This window comes from Melanotaenia boesemani, chromosome 8 (genome assembly GCF_017639745.1).
Source record: "Melanotaenia boesemani isolate fMelBoe1 chromosome 8, fMelBoe1.pri, whole genome shotgun sequence".
NCBI lineage: Eukaryota > Metazoa > Chordata > Actinopteri > Atheriniformes > Melanotaeniidae > Melanotaenia > Melanotaenia boesemani.
Genome location: NC_055689.1, coordinates 21,196,801 through 21,219,249, shown reverse-complemented (window position 1 = coordinate 21,219,249; position 22,449 = coordinate 21,196,801). Strand labels below are relative to the sequence as shown.

General features: G+C 36.0%; 1 protein-coding gene across 2 annotated transcripts in view; it reads left to right on the top strand.

Annotated features, from left to right (window-relative positions):
- Window positions 1–22,449, top strand: part of pth1r (parathyroid hormone 1 receptor) — a 58,237-nt gene that overhangs the window by 31,278 nt on the left and 4,510 nt on the right. The window contains exons 3-10 of one of the 2 annotated variants that reach the window (XM_041993065.1): window positions 5,462–5,572; window positions 5,732–5,853; window positions 9,994–10,088; window positions 11,834–12,020; window positions 16,404–16,557; window positions 16,933–16,993; window positions 19,541–19,607; window positions 19,752–19,846. In XM_041993065.1, the coding sequence (XP_041848999.1) occupies window positions 5,462–5,572; window positions 5,732–5,853; window positions 9,994–10,088; window positions 11,834–12,020; window positions 16,404–16,557; window positions 16,933–16,993; window positions 19,541–19,607; window positions 19,752–19,846 (892 nt within the window). Of the gene's footprint in view, window positions 1–5,458; window positions 5,573–5,731; window positions 5,854–9,993; window positions 10,089–11,833; window positions 12,021–16,403; window positions 16,558–16,932; window positions 16,994–19,540; window positions 19,608–19,751; window positions 19,847–22,449 lie in introns of both variants that reach the window. The other variant, XM_041993064.1, reaches the window with a different exon arrangement.

Sequence of the window (22,449 nt, the reverse complement as noted above, 5' to 3'; positions counted from 1 at the left end):
CACAGTTAAATAAATACTGGTCTTTACAACAACATAATAATTATTAGAAGCACTCCGAGAGCAGACCTCCACCAAGCCATTTTAATTAATTAATTTATTTATTTTTTGGATGCACGGTGGTGTGGTGGTTAGCACCGCAGCCTCACAGCAACAAGGTCACTGGTTTGAGCCTCGGCTGGGGGGAGGTTCACACAGTGGCCTTTCTGTGTGGAGTTTGCATTTTCTTTCCATGTATGCATGGGTTAACTGATCACTCTAAATAAAGTGAGTGCGAATGGTTGTTGTCTTTCTCTATATTGGCCCTGCAATGTACTGGTGACCTGTCCAGGGTGTACCCTGCCTCTTACCGGCTAAAATGTTGGGTTAGGCTCCAGCTTCCCTGCAATCCTTCAATGGATGAAGCTGTATAGATAATAGATGGATTTTTTTTTTTTTTTTTTTTTTTTTTTTTGCCAATTGTGGGCATTTTTTTAGTTACAAGCTCTAATGGCAAAATCATCCCCTTCTCCTCATAGTAAAGAATCCTTTAAAAAAAAATCCTGGATCCAGGCAGTGATCCGCACCCCCTTTTAAAATCTAATTTAATCTAATCAGTCATTCCTTCTAATACCAAGAAAAAATATAATTTGTGTTGATTGTCCTCAACAAATTTTTTCATAAATTTGAAAAATGTTCATTTGAGGGCTTGAGAGGCATTTTTGTCTTCATTGTTGTGTATGTGTGTGTTTGCGTGTGTGTATGTAAGTGTAGATGAGTGAGAAGCACATTGTAAGTCACTTAGAACATTGCTAAGGTTAAAAGATGTTATATAAGTGCAGACCATTTACCATTTACTACTCAGGGTTGTGAGTCATGCAACCATAAACGGTTTAAAGCACATAATGTCTTCTGTCTGAAGTCTGACAATTGGACCATATAAAAGCATTGAGCACCTTCTTACCATTGTCAAGGGACAGTCACTGCAAGTAGACCAAGATCAGTGCTGACCTTATTGGAGGAGAACCAAAGGAATTCTCTATGAACTAGAAATAATAGCCTCTGTTTATTTATAGTAGAATAATAGTCATTTATAAATAAAGTTAATATATCAAGTGATCTCAGTTGAACACTAAGGTATCTGTCCCCATTTTGTCTCTGATTGTGCAGACTAGTTTCCTTTCTCTACATCATTTCCTTGCATCCTGAGAGGATTTGAGTCTTTATGTGTCTAGCAAAATTAGACATCTTTGCTCTGAAACTCTGATGGTAAAGCAATTAAACATAACATGGCACAGCTGTATCAACCACCTACATGATATTTGTCACATCAGCATAACATTGCCCATGGCTTCACTTTCATTTTGGTTTTTACTTTCACCTATTTCAAAATGTGACGTAATTTGTCACAGTTGCCAAAAAGACCTTTGAAAAAAATACACCTGTATATAGACACTTTCCCATGGCTCTTCTAGCAGGTCCTCTTTGTTATTGCTTCTCTTTCCTCCACCTGTCTGTGATTTCTGGGTCACCAAGCGGAAGGGAGAGCAGACATGATGGCATAAAATAAAGAAATAAGAGGAAGTAAGAAGGAATGTGCAGCTTTCCAGCCCTCTGCTTGTACACAATGTGACTTCACAGTTTTTGAGTAGCTCTCACAGGTAGTGACAGCTGCTGTCCCCCTTACGGTCTTTGTGTTAAGTCAAAGTCCTTATAGGCTGGTCGAGCAACTCAGCCACCACCTAAGTTGTTATATGTATTCTACATATAACAACTCAATGGCTTAATTTAAAGAGTGATCAAACAGATGAAAAAGTCAGCTATTACCAAAGTTCACCTTCCTGTGTACCCTTGTACATTCTTCTCATGCATTCAGATGGATTATGGGGCAATGCCTGTAGCTTGATGTCTCTATGTAATCAGTAATAAAGCGTATGTTCACGCTGCAGGACTTAAATCTGTTTTGTTTGTGTGGTTGTTCACATGATCATATACAAGTGACCTCCGTCACATTTAGGTGTGATCTGTACAAGGCCCTGAAGTGATCTGCATGTGCAAAAAAAGACATGACGTCACATGCAGCTTGCTTAAGTAAACGTAAATATGGATGCTACACATGTTTGTAAATTAATTTGGAAGTTCTTGCACAGTCGGAACTGAGAAATTTATGGCTGACTGCTAAGGGAAAGAAGGAGATAGCAAAAAAAGAGCACAAATCTTAACAATGACCTTTTGTGCAGCCATGGCAGAGATTTCTGACGTCTGTCTCACTTTAACGACGTAAAAGTTGGATGACATGAAACATGACTGTTCAGACTGAGGTTGCTTTGAAAAAGATTGGATATGTCTCATATTTAATGCCACATAAAGTGTCAGATTTGAAAAAAAAATCTGATTTATGCAATTCAGACTGTAATAAAAAGATCAAATAAGGGTCACATATGGGCAAAAGTAGTCTGTTTTTGAGACATTTTTGCCTGCAGTGCTAACAGAGCCAAAGGTAACCCTTTATTGGCTAAAGAACCATATTTGATCACTTTATTGAAGATACAAAATGCACTACTCCATGAATTCATAGAACCAAACTGTTCTCCTCACCAGTCATTAAAGACATCTCAGATACTTCATTAAGATGGGCTTATAAGAAGAAATATAATTAGAAACTTTTGATGCCACTTAATACTGTGAACTTTCAATAATTTAGATAAAAGGAAACCAAGTTTTAAAGTATTTATTATCCACCCTAATATCATCACAATAACACCCATCTCAATGGCTGAAACATAAATAAATAAATAAATAAATAAATAAATAAATAAATAAATAAATAAATAAAAGAGAAAAACAGAAAACACTTCACTGTGATGGACTGGTGACCTGTCCAGGGTGTACCCTACCTCCCTCTCTCACTGGGAGCTGGGATACACTCCAGCCCCAGCCCTTCATTAGAATAAGCAGGTATAGAAAATGGATGTTAACAGCTGAAGCCTTTTTACTTAACACCACATCCCTGTGCCCTCTTTCATCTACATCTTTTAAGTGTCTGTGCATCAAGGGGGATTGTGATTTTGGATGTGGGCTCTGACAAGCCCATCAGGAATCTCCGAACAGAGACATTGTAAAATGCTTGAGGGTCTGTTTTGGGAGATAGATCAGTAGATCAGCAAGAGAGAGGTGACCTGCACACCTGATGATGCTGTGCTACACTGACTCATCCTGCATGTGGGGACTGTTTTCTGACCTCTTTTGGAAGGTTGCACATGTCTTTTCAATCTTGTAACAGCTAAAGAAATTAGAGTAAACATATTACTTTAATAACAACAACAACAAAAAAAAGTCAACCAAACATGGTGGTATGCCTGGTTTAACACATACCTTATGTCCTAATTTCATCTGCATGATTAGATTTTTTAAGTCATGTAGACAAGATTTTTTTTAGATAAAGTTAATGCAAACCATAACTTTTGCTTTTTAATGAAAATGGTGAACATTGTTTGAGCTATTTTGTGCAATTCATGCAACCATGCAAACCAGCAAAATTTACTCTTGAGACTTTTGTAAATGAACACTCTTTATATTGCTGTGGTGTGACCTTGAAGCTGTGGGTTAGGTTTAACAGATGATAGTTCCTTGCATGCATTTTTTTCTTGTGGTTTTCTGAGCTATTGTGGGAGATGATGACTGATGACTACTTTAAAATGAGTGCAGTTTGAAATGTAGGCCTTGTTAAGAGTAATCAGTCAGATGCATAGAGGAAAGATTTGGTGCTGTGTGAGGCTAAGATTTCTATTGTGTTTCACTTTTTGAGTTATTTGTTTTAACTTAATATTTGTTCTTGAAATACAAAAAAAAGTTATCATTACATTGCTGAGACAAGGTTTTCTTTGTGGGGAAACACTGAGGCTTGCCTGGAAAAGGACAGTGGAGGGATGTGGGTTCAAATCCCCAGACCTTGCAGTGTGAAAATAGCTCAGCCCTCCAGCTTGTGGTTCCGGTGTAGAATAACATAAGCAATCACTATAAAAGGTTGCATGTATCAGGAGAAAATGCAATATGTGTTTTGACATCTGCAGGTCAGAAATAAACGAGGGGGGGAGGAAGCCCTTTAAAAACTCCAGCGACATCACTAATACCAAAGTCCCCTCATAGTCACTTTTTTTTAAAAATCGTGGTTAAGAAATTTACGGAAAATTACATACTTGTGTGTGTTTAGTACTTAATTTAGGCCAGTTAGTAGGTGGTCCTATGGTAATAAAACCTATGGCAAAAGTGAGCTGCAATTCTACTTTTACTCTCAGGATGTGTGGTCAGTGTGATTTTCAAAACTAAACTCTGCTTTTCTCCCACCAGAGATCTGTAGAAATCAGTCAGCTCCACTCAGTCTGCTCTTTAATTTCATGCTCCCACTGACAAGCAAATAAAAAGCAAGTCGCCATAGCGTCAGATGTTTCTGTGCTAGTTTGATTACAGGAATGAGAAAATAATGGATCTGCTGCAAAGAGTGGATCATTTAAATTTTATCCTTAGCTACTTATTAGTGGTTCAAGTGAGGCAGCTGTTTTCAATAATACAACATAAATGCCAAGCCAAATGGGAGGGCTATGCCAGGACTCTGGAGAAAGGGACTTTACTCCCACTTTTTTTGTTGATGTTGAAAGTGATTTAATGAGCATGTGTTGCATCTTTTATGTTGAAGTATTTTACGTCTCTTTTATATAGATTAAATGAGAGACTTCATTCTGATTTGTTTGTTAAATGTTCTATGATTTTAGTTATTATTAGGGTTTTTTGTGTCTACAATCATTAAAAATGTAGAGTATTACATGCTTGGATAATCTAACAAAATTAAACATATGAAATTAACATTGTTAGTCAAGTTGAATATGATGCAACAAAAAAAAAAATGTGCAAAAACATACAGTGATGAGGATTTAGAAGTAAACTATTACCACACAGCAATTTATTCATATATAATAATCTACTTAGAGTACAACAGTGCAGTCAGTGTTGGAGCAAATCTTTTAAATGAGATCCATGCGAAATTCATTTCCATACAACATAAAACCAGCATGATGCTATCAACAATGGAGCAGTTATGGAAATTTAGAGCAACTAACAATCAAGCCCTAACCAACACTCTGGACTCAATGCACAACTTGTTGTCAGCATGCTGGGAATTCCATGATTGCAAGTCTCGATTATGCTGTACCAGGTGGGAAGTGGTGTATGTATGTGTGTTCTTTGGATGACCCATGCTTTCCTTGAGCGAAATGAAAAAGGTCTCATTTACACTCAGACTTGCCACAAACTCCAAAGCTGCCTTGAAGTGCTAATTTACATAAACACACGCAGGTCATGCATCCGGTTTACTTTTTAAAGGACAACAGAATCGCTGAAAACAAACAGCACCGCTGATCTTTTGATGCTGCACCATGGGAGAACAGCACTTTGTGGCCCCTTTATAACATTGTTTTTCTCTCAGCAGATGGTTTCTGCTCACCAGAGTGGGATGGCATTGTTTGCTGGCCTAAAGGACTTCCTGGAAATCTTGTATCTATCCCCTGTCCAAAGTATATCCATGACTTCAACCATGAAGGTAAAACTGGCTTCTGATATATTCAGCAGGTGGTGACACTCCTGTGCTACCGCATATAAAATCATAACCACAACTCCCTCTGAGAGCTCATAAGTCATTTTTACAATTATGAAGCTTCAAATATCTAATTAAAAACTCTCTTTTTCCCCTGGTGTCTAGGAAAAGCATACCGTCGGTGTGACAACAATGGAACGTGGCAGCAGGCCTCAGCCAACAAGACTTGGGCCAATTATAGCGAATGTTCAAAATTCTTCCCCCATTACAACCATAGCCATGATAATGTGAGATCCATCTTATTTCCATGTACATACCCATTGACACAACAACAATGCCTTCCCTTTAAATTAATTAGGAGCAATAGTCTGAGTGAATGCATCACCAAACTAAACTGTCTCTCTTTAGATATTACAGCTATTTAGTGTTGCACCATTTTACGATGCAATTACAATTCCTTTAAAATGACTAACACATTTGCAGTATGAGTTCTCAGTAATGTGCAATGTGCATAAACTTTTAAAATTCTGATGATATATTGAGATGTGGCAGAAATGTAGTGTGGTTACTTTGCGATAATATGTCTGTAATAAGTTAAATTTCCATTCAAATTTAAACTGAAAACAGTGTTGGGTTAGTTTTAATAGGAAATTGCTAATCTTGCTAGAGAGCATTCATATCAAAAAAGTCTCGGCTCTAAACTTGTAATACTTATTTTTCTTAAATTTTCTTCATTTTCCTTTTCTAAAATGAATACATGCAATCATATAATTACATCATGAACAAAATTACATTAATGCGAAAACATTTCTCCAAAGCAGGACTTTTGCACATCTTATTTCAAGTTCTGGAAACCAGCTTCAGAAATTTGCTCTAGTTTAGCCACAATAACAGCCCTGAGATCAGGCACTGATTAATGATAAGACATGCCAGGGCTCAAATTACACCAGGGCTTTCAGGGGAGCCTCATTTTTGGGCGTGCACTGTGACTTTGCAAGTCACGCACATATATATATATATTAGTGCAAAAAATATGGTTACTACCAAAGAAAAACATCTGCTGCTACTGTATGCAGCTTGTTTAATCAGAAACTGGGATGGCGAGTTCTTTAACAACCATAAAAGGAAGCAAGGAAGTGGTTGTTGTACGGACGGTCACAGCACACAGCAAACAACCAATGCTGCTGTCCACGGTGCTGAAGAAAACAGAGCAGATCACCTGCGTCATTTGGAAGGATTCGTCAATAAAATAAATTAATGAATAAAGACACAATGTTAACAAATTAATGCTATTAATTTCAAGAAACATCAACAACCTTATTAAAAAAGCAAAAGTGAGCTATTTTTAGGGCTCCCCTTTAAAGTATCAGCTAAATGTCTTTAGGGGAGCTCCTCTGCCTTTCAGGGGAGCTGAGCTTCCCTTTAATTCAAACCCAGGTACCAACCCATCCCAGGTATCCTCAAGGTGTTTGATGGGGTCAAAGTCAGGGCTCTGCACAGGCCTGTTAAACTCTACCTACCAATTCTTTACAATGGTCACTTTAATCATTAATATTTGTTTAATGTTTCATCTTTTCAATGAAACATTAAACAAATATTAAAAGTTAGAAATGCTTTTATAGACAGTTGAAATATAATTTTCTTTCACTGGATACAGATCTTGAAAATAGCATGGATATACTAATTGTGGCCATGCTTTTTTATTCTTTCTTTTATTCTTGGAAAATTGAGGGTACTCACTCTTTACACTTGGGTTTAATTTCTTTTTTATTTTTTGTGATAACGGTTTAGAAGAAAACATCAATTACAGAGTCAGAGCTAATTTGGAGATAATGCTTTCTGACGTGCCCGTTCAGTCAGTATTATTTTGTGTGATATTCCCTCTGTGTATTATTAAAAGCATGTAACAAGCAGAGAATACTGTAATTATTTTGTTTATTTTACTTCCCTTGTTTTTCCACATTATAAATAGCATTTATGTTAATTAACTTCTCCCGCTTGAACCACCCAGTTTATCCATGTGTGCTGGCCTGCTTTGAGCTCATTAAAAGCCAAGAGGACTCCCCAAACATGTTGAGAAAATCAGAAGTTAGAGACTAAAAACATGTCTTTTTCTTTTTTTTTTTTTTTTTTTAAAGCTAAGGAAATCATCAAAGTTGAAGGAATGATGGATAGTGCTTGAAACAAACAAATTCCTTTGAAAAACTTGTCTAAGTCTTAGAATTAAGACTGACAAAAGTTCAGAATGCAGAACAACAGTGAACCTTAGCATACTGCTAAATAGATTTGAGGTTTAAGAGTTAATATTTAAATATCTATGAATGAAACAGTTACAGAACGGACCTCTTCCTCACTGAGAATTTGTGGAATGGTTTAGAGACTGATGTACACCAAAATCAGAACACATCCACCTTGTTGGAGATAGAAGCGTTTTGCCTTCAGGAATGGGTAAAAATCCCAGTAGCTAGATGTGTCAAACTTCCCAGGAGACTTTCTGCTGCAATAGTGGTGGCTTTAACTTTGTGGGGATGTATACTTGGTGGGTATGTTGTGTTGATAAAATTACACAACTGCACAAAATGTCTTGTAATTTCAGGTTGGAAGGCAACAAAACATGATTATTCCTAAAAAGATTAAATACTTCAGCATGGCATTGTACCTTTGAATACAATGAGAATGATATGAATGTCCCATTTTCCCGCGTTCTAGTCCTTGTTTTTAAAAAATCATGCTATTTAGGACATAGTGAAGGAAAAAGTATATAAAAAAAGAAAAAACATTTTTACCATGACACAACACAGTACAGCTGCCCCATCATGACTTCAGTTGTTCAAGTTTCCCTTGGGGAAACGTTCCAGTAGTTAATGGCAAATACATATGCTCAGACTAAAGCACACACAGCAAAACTGCCATACCGCAGACCACCGCCACATCTGAGACATGCGTTTTCCAGACCCAAGATCTTAATGCTAAATGATAACAGCAGTGAAGTATCTGGTTGCATCACAAGGGGTTCTTGTGCCCCATATATATATATATATGAGTTTTTTATTTTTTATTTTATTTAGTTTTTTTTAGATGTTGTGTTGACATGTAACCAAGATAAATGGCATCAATCAATGTGATGTTCATGTTATCAAAAGAAAAGTACTCATCATTTTCTTACCCTACTCACGTAATTGTGAAATCGACAAATGATATTCCTTAGAAACCATCTAGGAAGTGATTAAGTATTTTAGTGAAGGGCTGTGGTATTAACTGAATGTTAATCAGATGTGAAAAAAACAGCTTGTCATATGTTGGTTTTGAGCTCATTTAAAAATGTATGAATAATTCAAAGAGCTGTGCATAACACCACCATCTAACCTTTCCTCCTGCTTCCTTATAATGAGTTGGTAGCTTGTTAAAAGAAACAGGATTGTTGTCTGCTCCAAGGTGGAAACACTTATGAGGCAAATTTCCCTCCTTCCTTGCTTGTATTTTATTAAACACCACTATAGGTCATATTTAAGGGTGTGAACGAACAACCTTTATGGTTATTTTAATTTAAGCACTTGTTGATTCCATCACCATCCATCAGACCTTCAAATGAGAACATACTCTCTTGACATCACTGCATTTGTTTGTGGAACCGACTGCCGCCCTGAGGCTTGAGTTTTGGCTGATATCATCTTGAGGTTTTGTAGGCAGACCAATCTTGAACGGGGTGAATCTGTCTGAGGACACAATAATATGGATAATCATAGGCTCACAGCTGCAATTCATGCCTGTCTCCCAAGGAACCCATTTAAGGAACTGCTCCTTTTGAAATTATGGTGCCATATATTTTTTAGTCATGGATGTTGCCACTTACTGGTTACTTCTGTTATAATGAGACCAAGTTGCATACTGTCTTTGGGCAAGCTGGGCAAACCTATCGAAACAGAGTTTATATAAGTATTGATTTTAAGTTCTATGATTAGATAAAATAAAATAAAATATAAATTCTACTAACTGATTGCTGTTGTTGGTTGTTGCTAATTAGTGATTATTAAAGGAAAACTTACAAATTTAGGAAATAACTTTTTTTTTCTTTTGTTCAGTAAAAGAGAATCAGTTCTGCTTCAATGTGTTTAATTGACACTCATATTTTTTCATATCTAAATCAAGAAAAAGCTTTACTAAAATATCACTACAATATGAACTATAAATGAACACTAATTCTTTTTATTTGTTAACATGCTAGTGTTGATATTTTTCCATCAATATTTCTAAAATGATAACCCAGCTTGAGATTTTTCTCTTTAGGAAAATCCCATATTTTAGCTAAGACCTCCACTTCATTTAACATTTTAATGAACAGGGGATTTTTGCTAAACCTCTCATTTACTGTTTTAATCATTTTTGGTGCCCTGTTGACATTCTAACAAATGATCTCTCTCCAACAGGGGGTCTTTCACCGTTTGTATATCATCTACACAGTTGGGTACTCCATCTCTCTGGGATCACTCATGGTGGCCGTTGTCATCTTGGGATATTTTCGGTGAGTCTATGGAATTTTTTCAGTTGAACGTTTCAACCTCAGGTGTTCCCAAGATAATTAGATTTTGACAGTGGGTCAAAAAATGAAGGGTGGAGAAATAGCAAAAGAGATAATTGGGAAGCTTAAAAGTTTAATTGATGGCTTGTTTACCATCTTTTTTTTAACTTTAGTTTTATTAGTTGTAAGCATACTGGGAAGCAGACAGCATGTCCATTTTGTGATTATTTTAAGGATAAAAGAGGCTCTTTGGTCAATTTGCACAATTTTCCTAATTGTTAATCATGCAATACAAGCCACTTTGTGTCACAGCAACAACTTAAAGCATGCAAACTATCAAACCTTACCTCTGACTTTTTCTTTGACTTTTAAGAGACCGTAATACATCTGCCTTTTGAGGAGTAGTGTGCCTGTAGGCTTATAGTAATCCATGTCGCATTGTCTGACATTTAGATTATTTGTTATTTTAATGCCGATTTCACATTTCATTAGTAAACTACTAACAGTTGTGTTCTGATTTTGTGGTTTCCCACAGTTTACATAGATTCCTAAGCCATTATACGGGGAGAGGTAATTCTTTAACCTTCACTACAGACAAATATAAAGCAGATAAAAGAACTTCACAACCAATTACAAAAAAATGAGAGTAAAATATTTAATTTAAACAACCTTTTCCTAAATACATAAAATGGTTTTCTGCAGATGCTTTGTATGTAAACCTTATCTTGTGTCTTTTATTTTAGATGTAACGTCCAGCATAAAGAATAAGCTAATACCAAGGTCAGATTTGGACCATTTTGCTTATTTTGTGGGGCACATAAGAGTATCAAGAATCGATGTAAAGGCAGTGTTTACCACTGTTCCCACCGGCATGACTTACTGTACAAGCAGTCAGTCAGAAGGTTTTAGGAATGCTCCCAACTGGCACCAGGAAATCTACGGGCCAAATGAGTTTAATAAGTTATCCCAGGGGCCCATCTGACATTCTGGCACTGAGCTCCGAAGTGCTCCAACCATGTCTCCCCTTCAACACATCGGCTTTCAGAAAGGAAAACTCATAAATGTTTTCCAGGGAGAGCAAAGGGATATTTTACATTAGCACTTGTGTTCAAGTTTTTTCACCTGGGAAATGTACGCTAGATTAGTTTTCCTAAATCAATAGCTCTCTGAAGGCACCTTGTCAGCTCATTAATGAGAATTTAGTATAAAAAAAAAAATAGATGAAAATAATAGTAGCTTCATATTAGTGTTTAACAAATATATTTTTTTTATAATATTTGGTCCTAATAAATCTTTAGCTTTTAATCTTTCAACTTTTTTATCCCTTTCTATTTTATTAACTTAGCCTTTTTTTTATAATCAATAGCCTTTTTGGCTATTGATCCAACAAATTAAGTGCAATGGATAAAGGTGGCAAAGGCCAGTCTTCAGTAAATGTTTAGGATGTCCTGGGAGAATTTTTGACAGAGGTAATCTTTGCAACTTCTCAACACATGCTTGCAATTTGTTTTTACAGCTCACTTTAAGCAAAGCAATCTGATATTTGTGTGTTTTTCCTAAATCTCAAGAATGTGTTAATGTCAGCGTGGAACTCAGCTGGCTCTTATTAGGATGAGGATAATTTGTGTATGTGTTAAAACACTTCTGCATGCCTACATGAAAGGTGTGCAAACTAACATGGAACACAGGCACGATTTTTAACAGATCCACAGTTTGACATTGCTACTGTTGTTTTGTTTTCTCCTCAGGCGTCTGCACTGCACCAGAAACTACATCCACATGCATCTGTTTGTATCCTACATGCTAAGAGCTATCAGCATTTTTGGGAAAGATGTTGTTCTCTACTCTGAATCTCCATTAGAGAACATTGAAAGATTCACAGTGGAAGACCTCAAGTCCATTACTGAACCTCCCCCAGCCAACAAAACACAGTTTGTAAGTGAACACACCTATAGATGGAGTCACAATACAGTTTTTTATTTAACGAATAAAAATAGAAGGGAACTATAAGATAAAGAGGTGTTTTCATGTTACAATGTTTTCAGTGTGTCAAATAATATATAAAAAAGCCAAGAATTATTTCTCAAAGCACCTACATTTGATTACTTTGCATGCACGTATAATTTAATTTGTAGTGTAGTTTGGTGTTCCACGTTTGCTTCCAAGGTGGAAGTGGTACATGTATTTTGCAAAGTCTCACCTGCTTTTCCAGTGCTGGAGCAAATATACTGTTTGTCACTGTGCCAACGTTTTACTAGGCCAGTCCTTGGCTTTTCCTTTAAGAGTCAAAAAAAATAAAAAAGTTTAAAGACTGTATACTTTTCATGGGTGCTTTAATACATAAACAGTTTGTGCAATTTATTCAGGGTAAACATCTTATTCTGTAAATCTTTAAATTAGGTAATGCTGTATTAGAACATCTTTTTCAAAGAACATGCTACAATAAATGTAAAACAGTGACAGAACTTCATTGTTTGTGCCTTAGCAGGGTGCATTCATTTACACAAACCTTTATTTGAAATATTCTAAAATACATGGAGACCATTCCCTATGGAAAAGGGTCATTTTTCCAGTACCTTTTTCCATCAGTGACAGGAACTCGATTATCATGAGCAGTAGAAAATCTTTAAATTCTTAAATTAATAAAAGGTCATGTTCAGATCAGTGATTCGTGTCTATTTGTAAAACCCCTGATGTTTCCCAGCAGTGCTTGTGGAATCACAAACTGACGACAGAAGGAAGAGATGATACTAAGACAAAACGTAGAAAAAGGGCATTGTCTTCAATTAATCATGGCATGAGAGCACAGCAGCGACCTCTGCAGCCATGAGGAGCTTTGACCTCATCTAGAGCTAAATCAATGGATGACTAAACCCGTGTTGGTTGCTGGGACTACTTCACATCCTATCAATACATCAGCATGTAACTAACTGGATTATTATTAACCTCTTTTCAAACACAAACACTAATGTGTACAACTCTTGTGTTGAGCTTTTTTTTTTAACTGCTTACTAAAACAAGGCAAATATATCCATGGGAGGTCCATAAAGTAATGAAAACAAGTTGAACTTGAGCTGTTTACTGCAGTAATACTTCCAGTTTTCCAATATTCTTATCCTGGGTTCATTTACTTTTTATAGTTACCACTTTTGTATTCTAATGATGCATTAATAATGCATTAATTTCCATTGAAAAAGATTATAAAGACAGCCACATCAATCGCTTAGATTTTACTTTTAAGTTTTTCTTTTTTATGCATTCATATCAAACACACAACTGGCATTTGAAAACTGTTTAGAAAACAGTTTTTATATGATGCTCTAATCACTCCCTTTTTCAAAACTCCATAACATACATAAAAGAGTCCATCTATTTTTAATTTAATCTATTTAAAATTCCAAGTAGTACAACTTTATTAATGAATTTCATATAAATATGCTTTTGTCCTCCACAACTTTAGATAATGAATTAAGGCCTTGTATGGAACAGAGAAAAATAACTAGGCTGTGGGTAACAAAAGCAAAGATGCCATTTAAAAGCTATTAATTTTACGGATGAGAGCAACTGATTTTCACTCATGCTTTAGAGTTTGAGATGACATCGTAAAAACTTCTCTGCTCTCAAAGCCATTTTATCATATCAGTCCTCTATATTTCTTAACATGTTTCAGTGTTTTTCTGCTCTAAATGCAAACATGTTTTATAACTCTTAAATTTTATGGACTTTATTGATTTAATTATTCCATTAATCCAGTCCAGCTTTAAAGACACTGTGAGGCATTAAAGAGGCATAGTTCTGCTTTGAGCTGAATGTTAAATAGATCAACACATTTATAAGGACACAGAAAGGGACGAGGACTGCAAATTCGCTATGGCTAGAAGTCATACATGCATAGCAATGGTTGCATTTCTTAATAATGTAACTTTACATTTAATATAGTTTTCTTTTCAAATAAATTTCAAAATAAATAAACATGTAAGCAAGCTACCTTTCACAAGCTGCAGTTGCACTGAAGAGGGTGATAATTTTTAATTTTTTTTATTTTTTTTTTTTATACTAAGAAGGCTGGAATTTTTAACTCAAAATGTCACTAGATTTCAAATTAATAAAATCAATTAAATGGGTTAAATTAGGACTTTTGGGTAGCTAAGTTCAAGGTGGTCAATCAATAATCTATTTGTTTTCAAAAGAGATAACTGGGAGCTGAAAATGTCAACCATATAATTGCAAAATAGGAGGAACACAGTCCACTGGGCATGTCAGGCTAATTCTGCCTCTGCAAATGAAGAGTGCTGGTGGTGGCAAATCAAGTAGTCAACAAGGTCTTTGGGACCAGAGATGCCAAAAGAATTTTCAATAGAAATCCATTCACCCCTGGATATATTTAACACCCTGTTATTTCAAGTGAGTACACATTTTTATGTAATGCTTTAAAAATCTCATAAGTCTTCCCTTTAAAAATTTGTAGGGTCTAGCTATAAGTAACCCAAAATTAGTAATAGTGCTCTTCTGTTACAAAACTAATAGTCAGTAATATTCACTATGTTTGTCAAGGGTTAACTGTCTCAACACACACAAGTTGAGGCAGTTAACCCAACTACTTTAACTCACCTCTGCTGCTAAAACACTTCAGTCTAGTCTGCCTATCTGGACTTTACAGGAATGCACTCTCCTAGAGAACATTCCTACACTTTGAGAAAATAAAAGCTTGTAAGATTTGCTCTTAAGTCTTTCGTTCAGAACCAGCACTGCTTCAGCTGGGGGAAAGAACAAAAAAAAAAAAAAAAAACTTTGGAGAAAATAAGCTACCCAGCCCCCCTTGGGACCAGTGAGTAATAACCACACTGCAATAATCGTAAGCGCATAGCTGTGATTAGTGATTACTGCTCTGACCAATTTAGGTCACAGCAGGTTGGGCAAGATTAAAGAGCATAAACATCAAATATATACCTACACTGAATTCAGTCATACTTAGACATCTGTGAATAACTCATTTTCATAGATGAATAAACAGTTTTTTGTGTGTGTGATTGTACATTTTACTCCGTGAGGAAGTTAAAAGCAATATGATTTTAAGCTGCTTATGTAACAGTGTGTCATAATGTGAAAAAAAAGTCTGTGGATTGGAGGGTTAATTAGTTAGGGGGCTATTTTCAGTCTGGACTAAAGTTGCTGACTGACCAATGTTTTGCCTAAAACGCTGGAACAGAATCCCATCCCAGGATTTGAAAACATAATCAGCTATAATCAGTGCTCTGTAGAGTAAAACTAATTCAAATGAATTGCATAACATTACTGACCTTGAATAATGTAAGAATTGCTGTTACACCATTTAACATAAAGACAATAAAATGCACATAACAGCAAGAATATTACATCAAGTGTAAAATGATCGAGAAAGAACATTAATGTTTGACACCTAATAACAAATATATATATATATATATCATGTAGTAAATTTAAGAATACATGTAATTTAGTAACAGAAAGAGATAATGAATGCCTTGGTTTAAAGGAGGTGGAGCAGGCAGTTATTTTCAGCTTCCCCATCCTTTCTTTAAGCTTATTTCAGTTATGGAGTGCAATAGTTTTAACCATAGGGGACACTGAACAAACCTCTCCCAGACAACCTGAGAGATGAGAATGGTTCACAATGTATCGGCAGGCAAGAAATTAATTTTGATACTAATCCATTCAGTGTTTATTTAAGCCAATTGTAGTCCTTTAAAATCACTTGCTTGCTGCAGGGAAAACCAGTACAAACATAAGAGAGGTGGAGTGGCCCTTATCACAAGCCTCAGTGAGGACTGTGGCAATGTTCAGAATCAGCTGCTACTCTCTGATTCAATGGTCTTCGAATAAATGTATTTAATTGCTTACCAAGGAGCATGTATTCAGCAGCCTGGAGTGGAAAATTCCTGAAGAGATTACTGCAGATGTTCTCCATTTGCAAATCCTGCTCACTCACAACTGTTAGATGATGTTTGAACTGCAAACGTGACATTTTAAAGGGTGTTTTTATGTTAGACTGAGTGTTTCTTGGTTCCTTTAGACTGTATTTCCACGAAGTGCGAGGTAGATCAGAATCAGTCAACCTAAATAACAAAAGAGGGAGGTGTAAAACATTCAAAAGTATTTCTCTTGATTGTACTGTAATATCAGCTGTTGTTGAAGCCAAAATGCAAGAGAAATATGCAGTGGAGACAACAGAAATTAAATATATGTTATGTGTTTAAAGAAAACCTCCACAAATAAAACATGTTTTTGTCGATGGGGAAACTGATTAATTGCCTTTCCTTGTCTGCTGTTTGTCTATAGATTAGCTGTAAGGTGATCGTGACCTTGTTCATGTACTTCCTGGCGACCAATTACTACTGGATCCTTGTGGAGGGTCTTTACCTCCACAGCCTCATCTTTATGACCTTTTTCTCGGACAGAAAGTATCTCTGGGGATTTACCCTGATTGGATGGGGTAAGTTCTGCTTCACTTGCATTGTGCTTACATTCACATGATTACCCTATAATCGTTAGCCTTAATCCCATGCAAATAAAATATAATATAAGGTACTTAATTTTCAATGGTCAAAGAAATATGCAAAACAAGTGAAAGCAGTGGGGAATGACTCATCTGTACAGAGATGCAGCATGAATGTGGGCTTCACGGTTCCTGCATTGTACACACTGTGCGTATCGATTACATAAGCACAGCGCATACAATGTGGATGCTGTGCAACCCAGTTCCACTTAAACAGTAACCTTTGAGCAAATTAAATACTTAAGTTACTTTATCCTATTAAAATCTGTTTTATGACAGCAATTTAATGTAGTTTTGATTTAATTTTTTTAGGAGTGCCAGCTGTGTTTGTGACTATCTGGGCAACCTTGAGAGCCACGTACGCTGACACAGAGTAAGATATCTGCATGATTTAAGCTTATGTCACTCTTGTTAAACTTTAATGCAGAAATTCTAAAGTCAGAAGTTCTCTTTTTCAGATGGTGCAGTTTTTACTGATGATACAAGTATGTGAAATCGAAAATACACCCCTCCTTTCAATTCTAAGATTTTGCATGTAAGAAATTAAAAGAGCGTCTTAATCTCACCAGATTTTGAAATTAAGTGAATATTACTTTAGACCAACAACATATGACATAGTACACTGTATCATTATTTATATACATAAAAAAACTGGTGTGAAAAAATAACCCACCTTACTGCTTTCATAAAAGTTAAGAAGGGGAGTAACAACCAGGTGCAGCTAATTAAATCCTTGTGATTAATTGTAGGAGTTGTGGAAGTTTGTTGGTCTGCAGCATTCAAATGTATGCTGAAGATAGTTTCTAGTTTTCTTTGAAATATCCCAGGAAGTTCCCTTAGAGTTAAAAGTAATTGTTAAAAACCCAGGCACAACATCTCAAACTTTACAGTTCTCATTTAGCATGCTAAATGTTAGAGCTCACAATCAGAAAAAGACTGAACAAGTTTGGCTTGTTTTAAAGGCCAAACCTTTGCTGTTTTAAAAGAACATGCAGCAGTCTGGCAAAGCTGCATTTAAAACCATAATATTTCTGGAACAATGCCCTTTATCCAATGTCATTTAGAACAAGTAGAGATGTTTAGCCATGAAGTTCGACAAAAAAAAAAAAAAAAGAATAAAATCGCTCACACCATTTATCAAACACAGTGGTGGAGGACTAATTCTTTAGGTATGTTTGCAGCCACAGGACCTTGACACATCTAAGACATCAACTATGAACTCTCTTGTATTTCAAACTACTCTGGAGTCAAATGCGAGGCCATCTGTCTGACAGCTGTAGGTCATGCAACAGGAAAATGGTTCCAAGTACATCACAAAGCCTACAGCAGAATGTCTAAAAAGGAAAAGAAATAAGGTTTTTGATATTGCTCATTTTCCACAACTCAAACTGATTAAAATTCTGTGATGGGCCCTTTTGAGATCTGTGCAAAAATAAATAACCTGCAAACTTCAGTGAAATGGAGAATCATTTTGAGAGCATACACAAGACAATTACTATAAGTCATTGTTGCTAAGGGGTTCTGCAAGCTACTGAATGGCCACTGTTTGTGTGTATATGTATATATATATATATATATATATATATATATATATATATATATATATATACAGTATATATATAATATTCTGACATGTAAAGCCTTGAATTTGAAAAACAGGGGTACTTTGTCACATTACAGTATGTTTCTCTATTAAGCTGCTATTGGATAAGAGGTGGAATACCCTCTGGTCAGGTTTTAGGTTCATCATTAGACTGAGACAAAAACAGGAAATCATGCAAGTTTACACCTCTGGCCAATTTGGACAAAACTGTATGAAACCACTCAAAATGTTAAAAATACAGTATATTAAAAAAAGAAATGGTTGTTTCCTCAAATATGACTATACAAAGAATGTCTTATGTCTCTTACAAAGAGGGTGGGGAAGGAGAATATATTTAACTAAGAACTTAATGCTGACCAAACAAACAAAAAAAACCCTTAAATTTAATTAACTCAAACTCAGACTCTCTTTGCCTGCTGCATTTATAGACACATAATTAGAGGGTGGGTTTTAAAGATATACTTCAAGAAAATGCATCTTAAACTTCTGAATGGTCAAAGCCATCAGAGAGGAAACTGCCCTAAACCAACCTTGGAGTGATACCTCAAACCCCTCTGAAAATCGCTCTCCTCTGTGTCCATGTTGCCCTAAACAATGAACAGACTCTGGAGCTCAGAGCTTACAGCTAGGTTGGTGTTATGTCCAGCATCTGCAAAATACTAAGCTATGCATTTTCTTAGTCAGAAGGCGAACAGAAGGACAATTCTGCCTGCCTAGGTCTTCTCGGGCAGAAAAGCAACCCAAGCATGACAGTTACTACAGCTCAAGCGTGTGCCTTCAGCAGTAATTGGTAAAATTGAGGCTATGTATTTAAATCAACCTAAATAAAGCACTGTCAATGCTTGTGGTAAAAAAAAAAACGTATTGCTGCTAAAAGATGAAGTGACATGTAACAGCTAAAAATAGAAAATAAGGGAATATTTAGGTTTTTTTTTTTTTTTTTTTGTGCTGTACATGAAGTGATTAAGTCTTTAGACCTCTGAAAGCCATATCATCAAGAAGATGTATGTGAAACTCAGGGATAATGAATTAATTAAAGATGAATTAAGGTTAGAATTATGACCTTAATTAATTCTGGCTATGATCAATTAAATGAAATTAGTTTCTTCATGGTTTCATATGATGCTTCTGGATGTGTTAGATATATCTGGTGGACAGGGGAATATAGTGACAATGCTTTATATAATCTCAAAGTCTTATTATATTGTAAAAAGATGTCAGAGATCACCAGAGAGAAACAGAGGGATTCTGGTTCATCTGCCAGCTTAACCCTTGATTATCTCTTACCAGCCCTCTTGTGTTGTTTATTTTCTGCAGGTGTTGGGACATAAGCGCAGGAGATTTGAAATGGATATATCAAGTGCCTATCATGGTGGCTGTGGTGGTGAGTAAATATTCAGAGCTTGCACTTTACCCTTGCTGTGCAGGAAATTACAGGCACCTGTTGCTTTATAGCTGCTCAGTGGGTAACCTTATTATGTTTGCAGTGACATGTAATCATATCATTATGTTCCTATTTTCTCTTCAGGTTAATTTCGTATTATTTCTGAACATCATCAGAGTCTTGGCAACTAAACTACGAGAAACAAATGCTGGAAGGTGTGACACCAGACAACAGTACAGGTACAGTATATTTATATAGGAAAAATAAATTTAGGTTTAGAAGTTTTACCAGAATAAAGATTTATTCATCAAATAACCCAATTTCCAACATCAAACCACTGTGGTTGTGATCTCATTTGCTTATCTCTAGAAAATTAGATGCAGTTAGATGTAAAAGATAGGACATCCCCTTTCTTGTCCTTAAACTGGATTTATACTCGCATGGCATCTGCGTAAGGTCGGTTACAGCCTCACTGCCGTAGGTCCGCAGAGGCTCCACGAGCACCTCTTCTAGACCTGACATGCACCTCTGCTACGCAGACTATTACGTGGAGGTACTCCCATGTGATTGGTCAATTTGGAATTACCAGATTTCTGGATCTTCTCCCTGAATTTGTGTGGTAACCGCCTTTTCTTAAAACAACACCCAATGGATCAAGTTGATGAGAGGCTGATGGAATTATTTCTTTGTTTGCTTGCACAAGCTCAAGAAGACACTGCACTATATTTGACGCCATTGTTTTATTTTAAAAGAGGAACTACCTACCGGAACGGAAGTGAACCATCAAAAGAACTCCTTCCTGCTGAATTTACTGGCCAACACCACCCCTGCTGCCACCTTCAGATTAGGAAGAGAAATTGCAACACAACACTAAAACGATGCATACCCACTATAAAATTAAGACTTTAAGAAAAAACAAAGAAAAACACTAGTGAAAACGAAAAAGTAGTTTTAAAAGTGAAACTTACTATCTGCAATCCTGATCTTAGAGCAATTGTGTAAAGTCTTTATCGTCTCTTTGTTTGGCAAGATATATTTTGTCATCACTTTCCTCGGTTTCATCATAACTGATCAGAGTTTTGCTCTCGCTGCTATCTTTGCAGTTACACTTCCTGACTCTCCTTTGTGTTCCCTGACTTTTTCAGGGAGCTTCTGGCACAGACCTCTCGGGTAGGAGTGTCTTTTGAGAAGTCCTCTCCTATTGGACAGTGATTTTTTTTTATTGACATTTCAGTGAAGCCAGCAAGGAGTCTTTAAATTGTTGTTTGAAGTTGCTGTTCATTTGTTTTGTTTTTTTTACCCATTTTGTTGCCAAAGGGTTCAGCTTCAGTGAGATTTTTGGGTCATTTTATGTTTGCTCCTCTTAAGTCTCTGACATGTAACATTACTTAGATCCGGGGTTTGTGAACAGCAGCCAATCTAGGTTTGGCAGTGTAGATTTTGAGTTTTCTTTTAGGATCTCTGTCTTGTTGCAGCAGCCATCCAGACACGTGATGTTTACTTCTACAGTTTGCTGGTAATTGTTTGAATCCATTCCCCCTCTACCTGTAAATGTTCCACTTATTACTGGCTACAAGATAATCCCAAACAGAATAAATTCAAGCCCACACTAGTTCCAGTTTCTGCAGCCCTTTTGATTTTCATTAGTCCACAGAACTTGTTTCCAAATGACTTCAGGCTTAGATGTTTAGAAGTTTTGATTTCTTTTTCCTCTCTGGAATTTGGTGTTGAAGAATCAGGAAAGATTTCCCTCTGATTCTTCCATGAAGGTCATATTTGTTCAGGTGTTGCTGCAAAGTAGTAAAACAGTGTACCTCCACTCCAGATTCTGCTAAAGCCTCCTGAAGGTTTTTCCAAGAATATTGTGGTTTTAATCTGCCTCTCCAGCAATCCTATGTGCATTTTCTCCCAAAGTATTCTTTAGCTTCCAGACTTCCTTTTGATCTCCACCAATCTTTTTAACTGCTATTTCCTAAGGACATTGTGAAGTAAGGAAACTGCCTGGAGAAACTCCCGATAGCGTTCTCCTGTAGTTTTTTTTTTTATATATATATATTTTATTAACCAAAATAAACCGACTGGGATCATGTTTTCTTTCACACTGTTGATTTTGATAAGAGGTCGGTAACACATGTCAACATAAAACAATAAACAGCAAAACTACATAAACATTAACCAACAGATGAGAGTAACATGCATAAGCACTGCCCAGTGGTTTTCAATTGTTTGTTGTTTAAGAAGCAGAAGGCTTCAAATTAAACCAGTTCAGACAAATCCATGCAGATGGGTCAGTAAAACTAAATGTTCTGTTCCCAAGCTAATGACATACAATGGACATTCATATTTTAAAAATCCCAAAAATGCAGGGTATAATGACTTTAAGTCAGAGATTCCCAAAAATGGAAGAACCAGTCCAAAAAAAGCTTTTTGTGCCTTCATAATATGATCTGGGTCAGTTTGGACCCTGCCTAAGATTTCCTTCATAGTGACTATACTAAACTTTAAACTACAGATCTATTTAGAATGTCTAAACAACTGCTGTCACAAAGATAAATGCATGCTTAATTCTTAACAAATGTTTCAGAGAGCAGGCAAGTGTATTCTTTAGATTTTGCAACACTAGTTTTTGGAGAAAAACATCTATCACACAGTTTCATGTCCTGTTTTACATAAAACATAAAAACATAAAAGCCATAATAACTCAGATATATTTTACTTAATTTAATAATGACATGAACTTTCTGGTTAGTGTTGGCTTCTTGTGTAAAGTAAAGATCAACAAATAACACTGTTGTTGTTTTTTTCCTTCCATTTTGTCTCCCTGCTCTGACACATTTTCCTC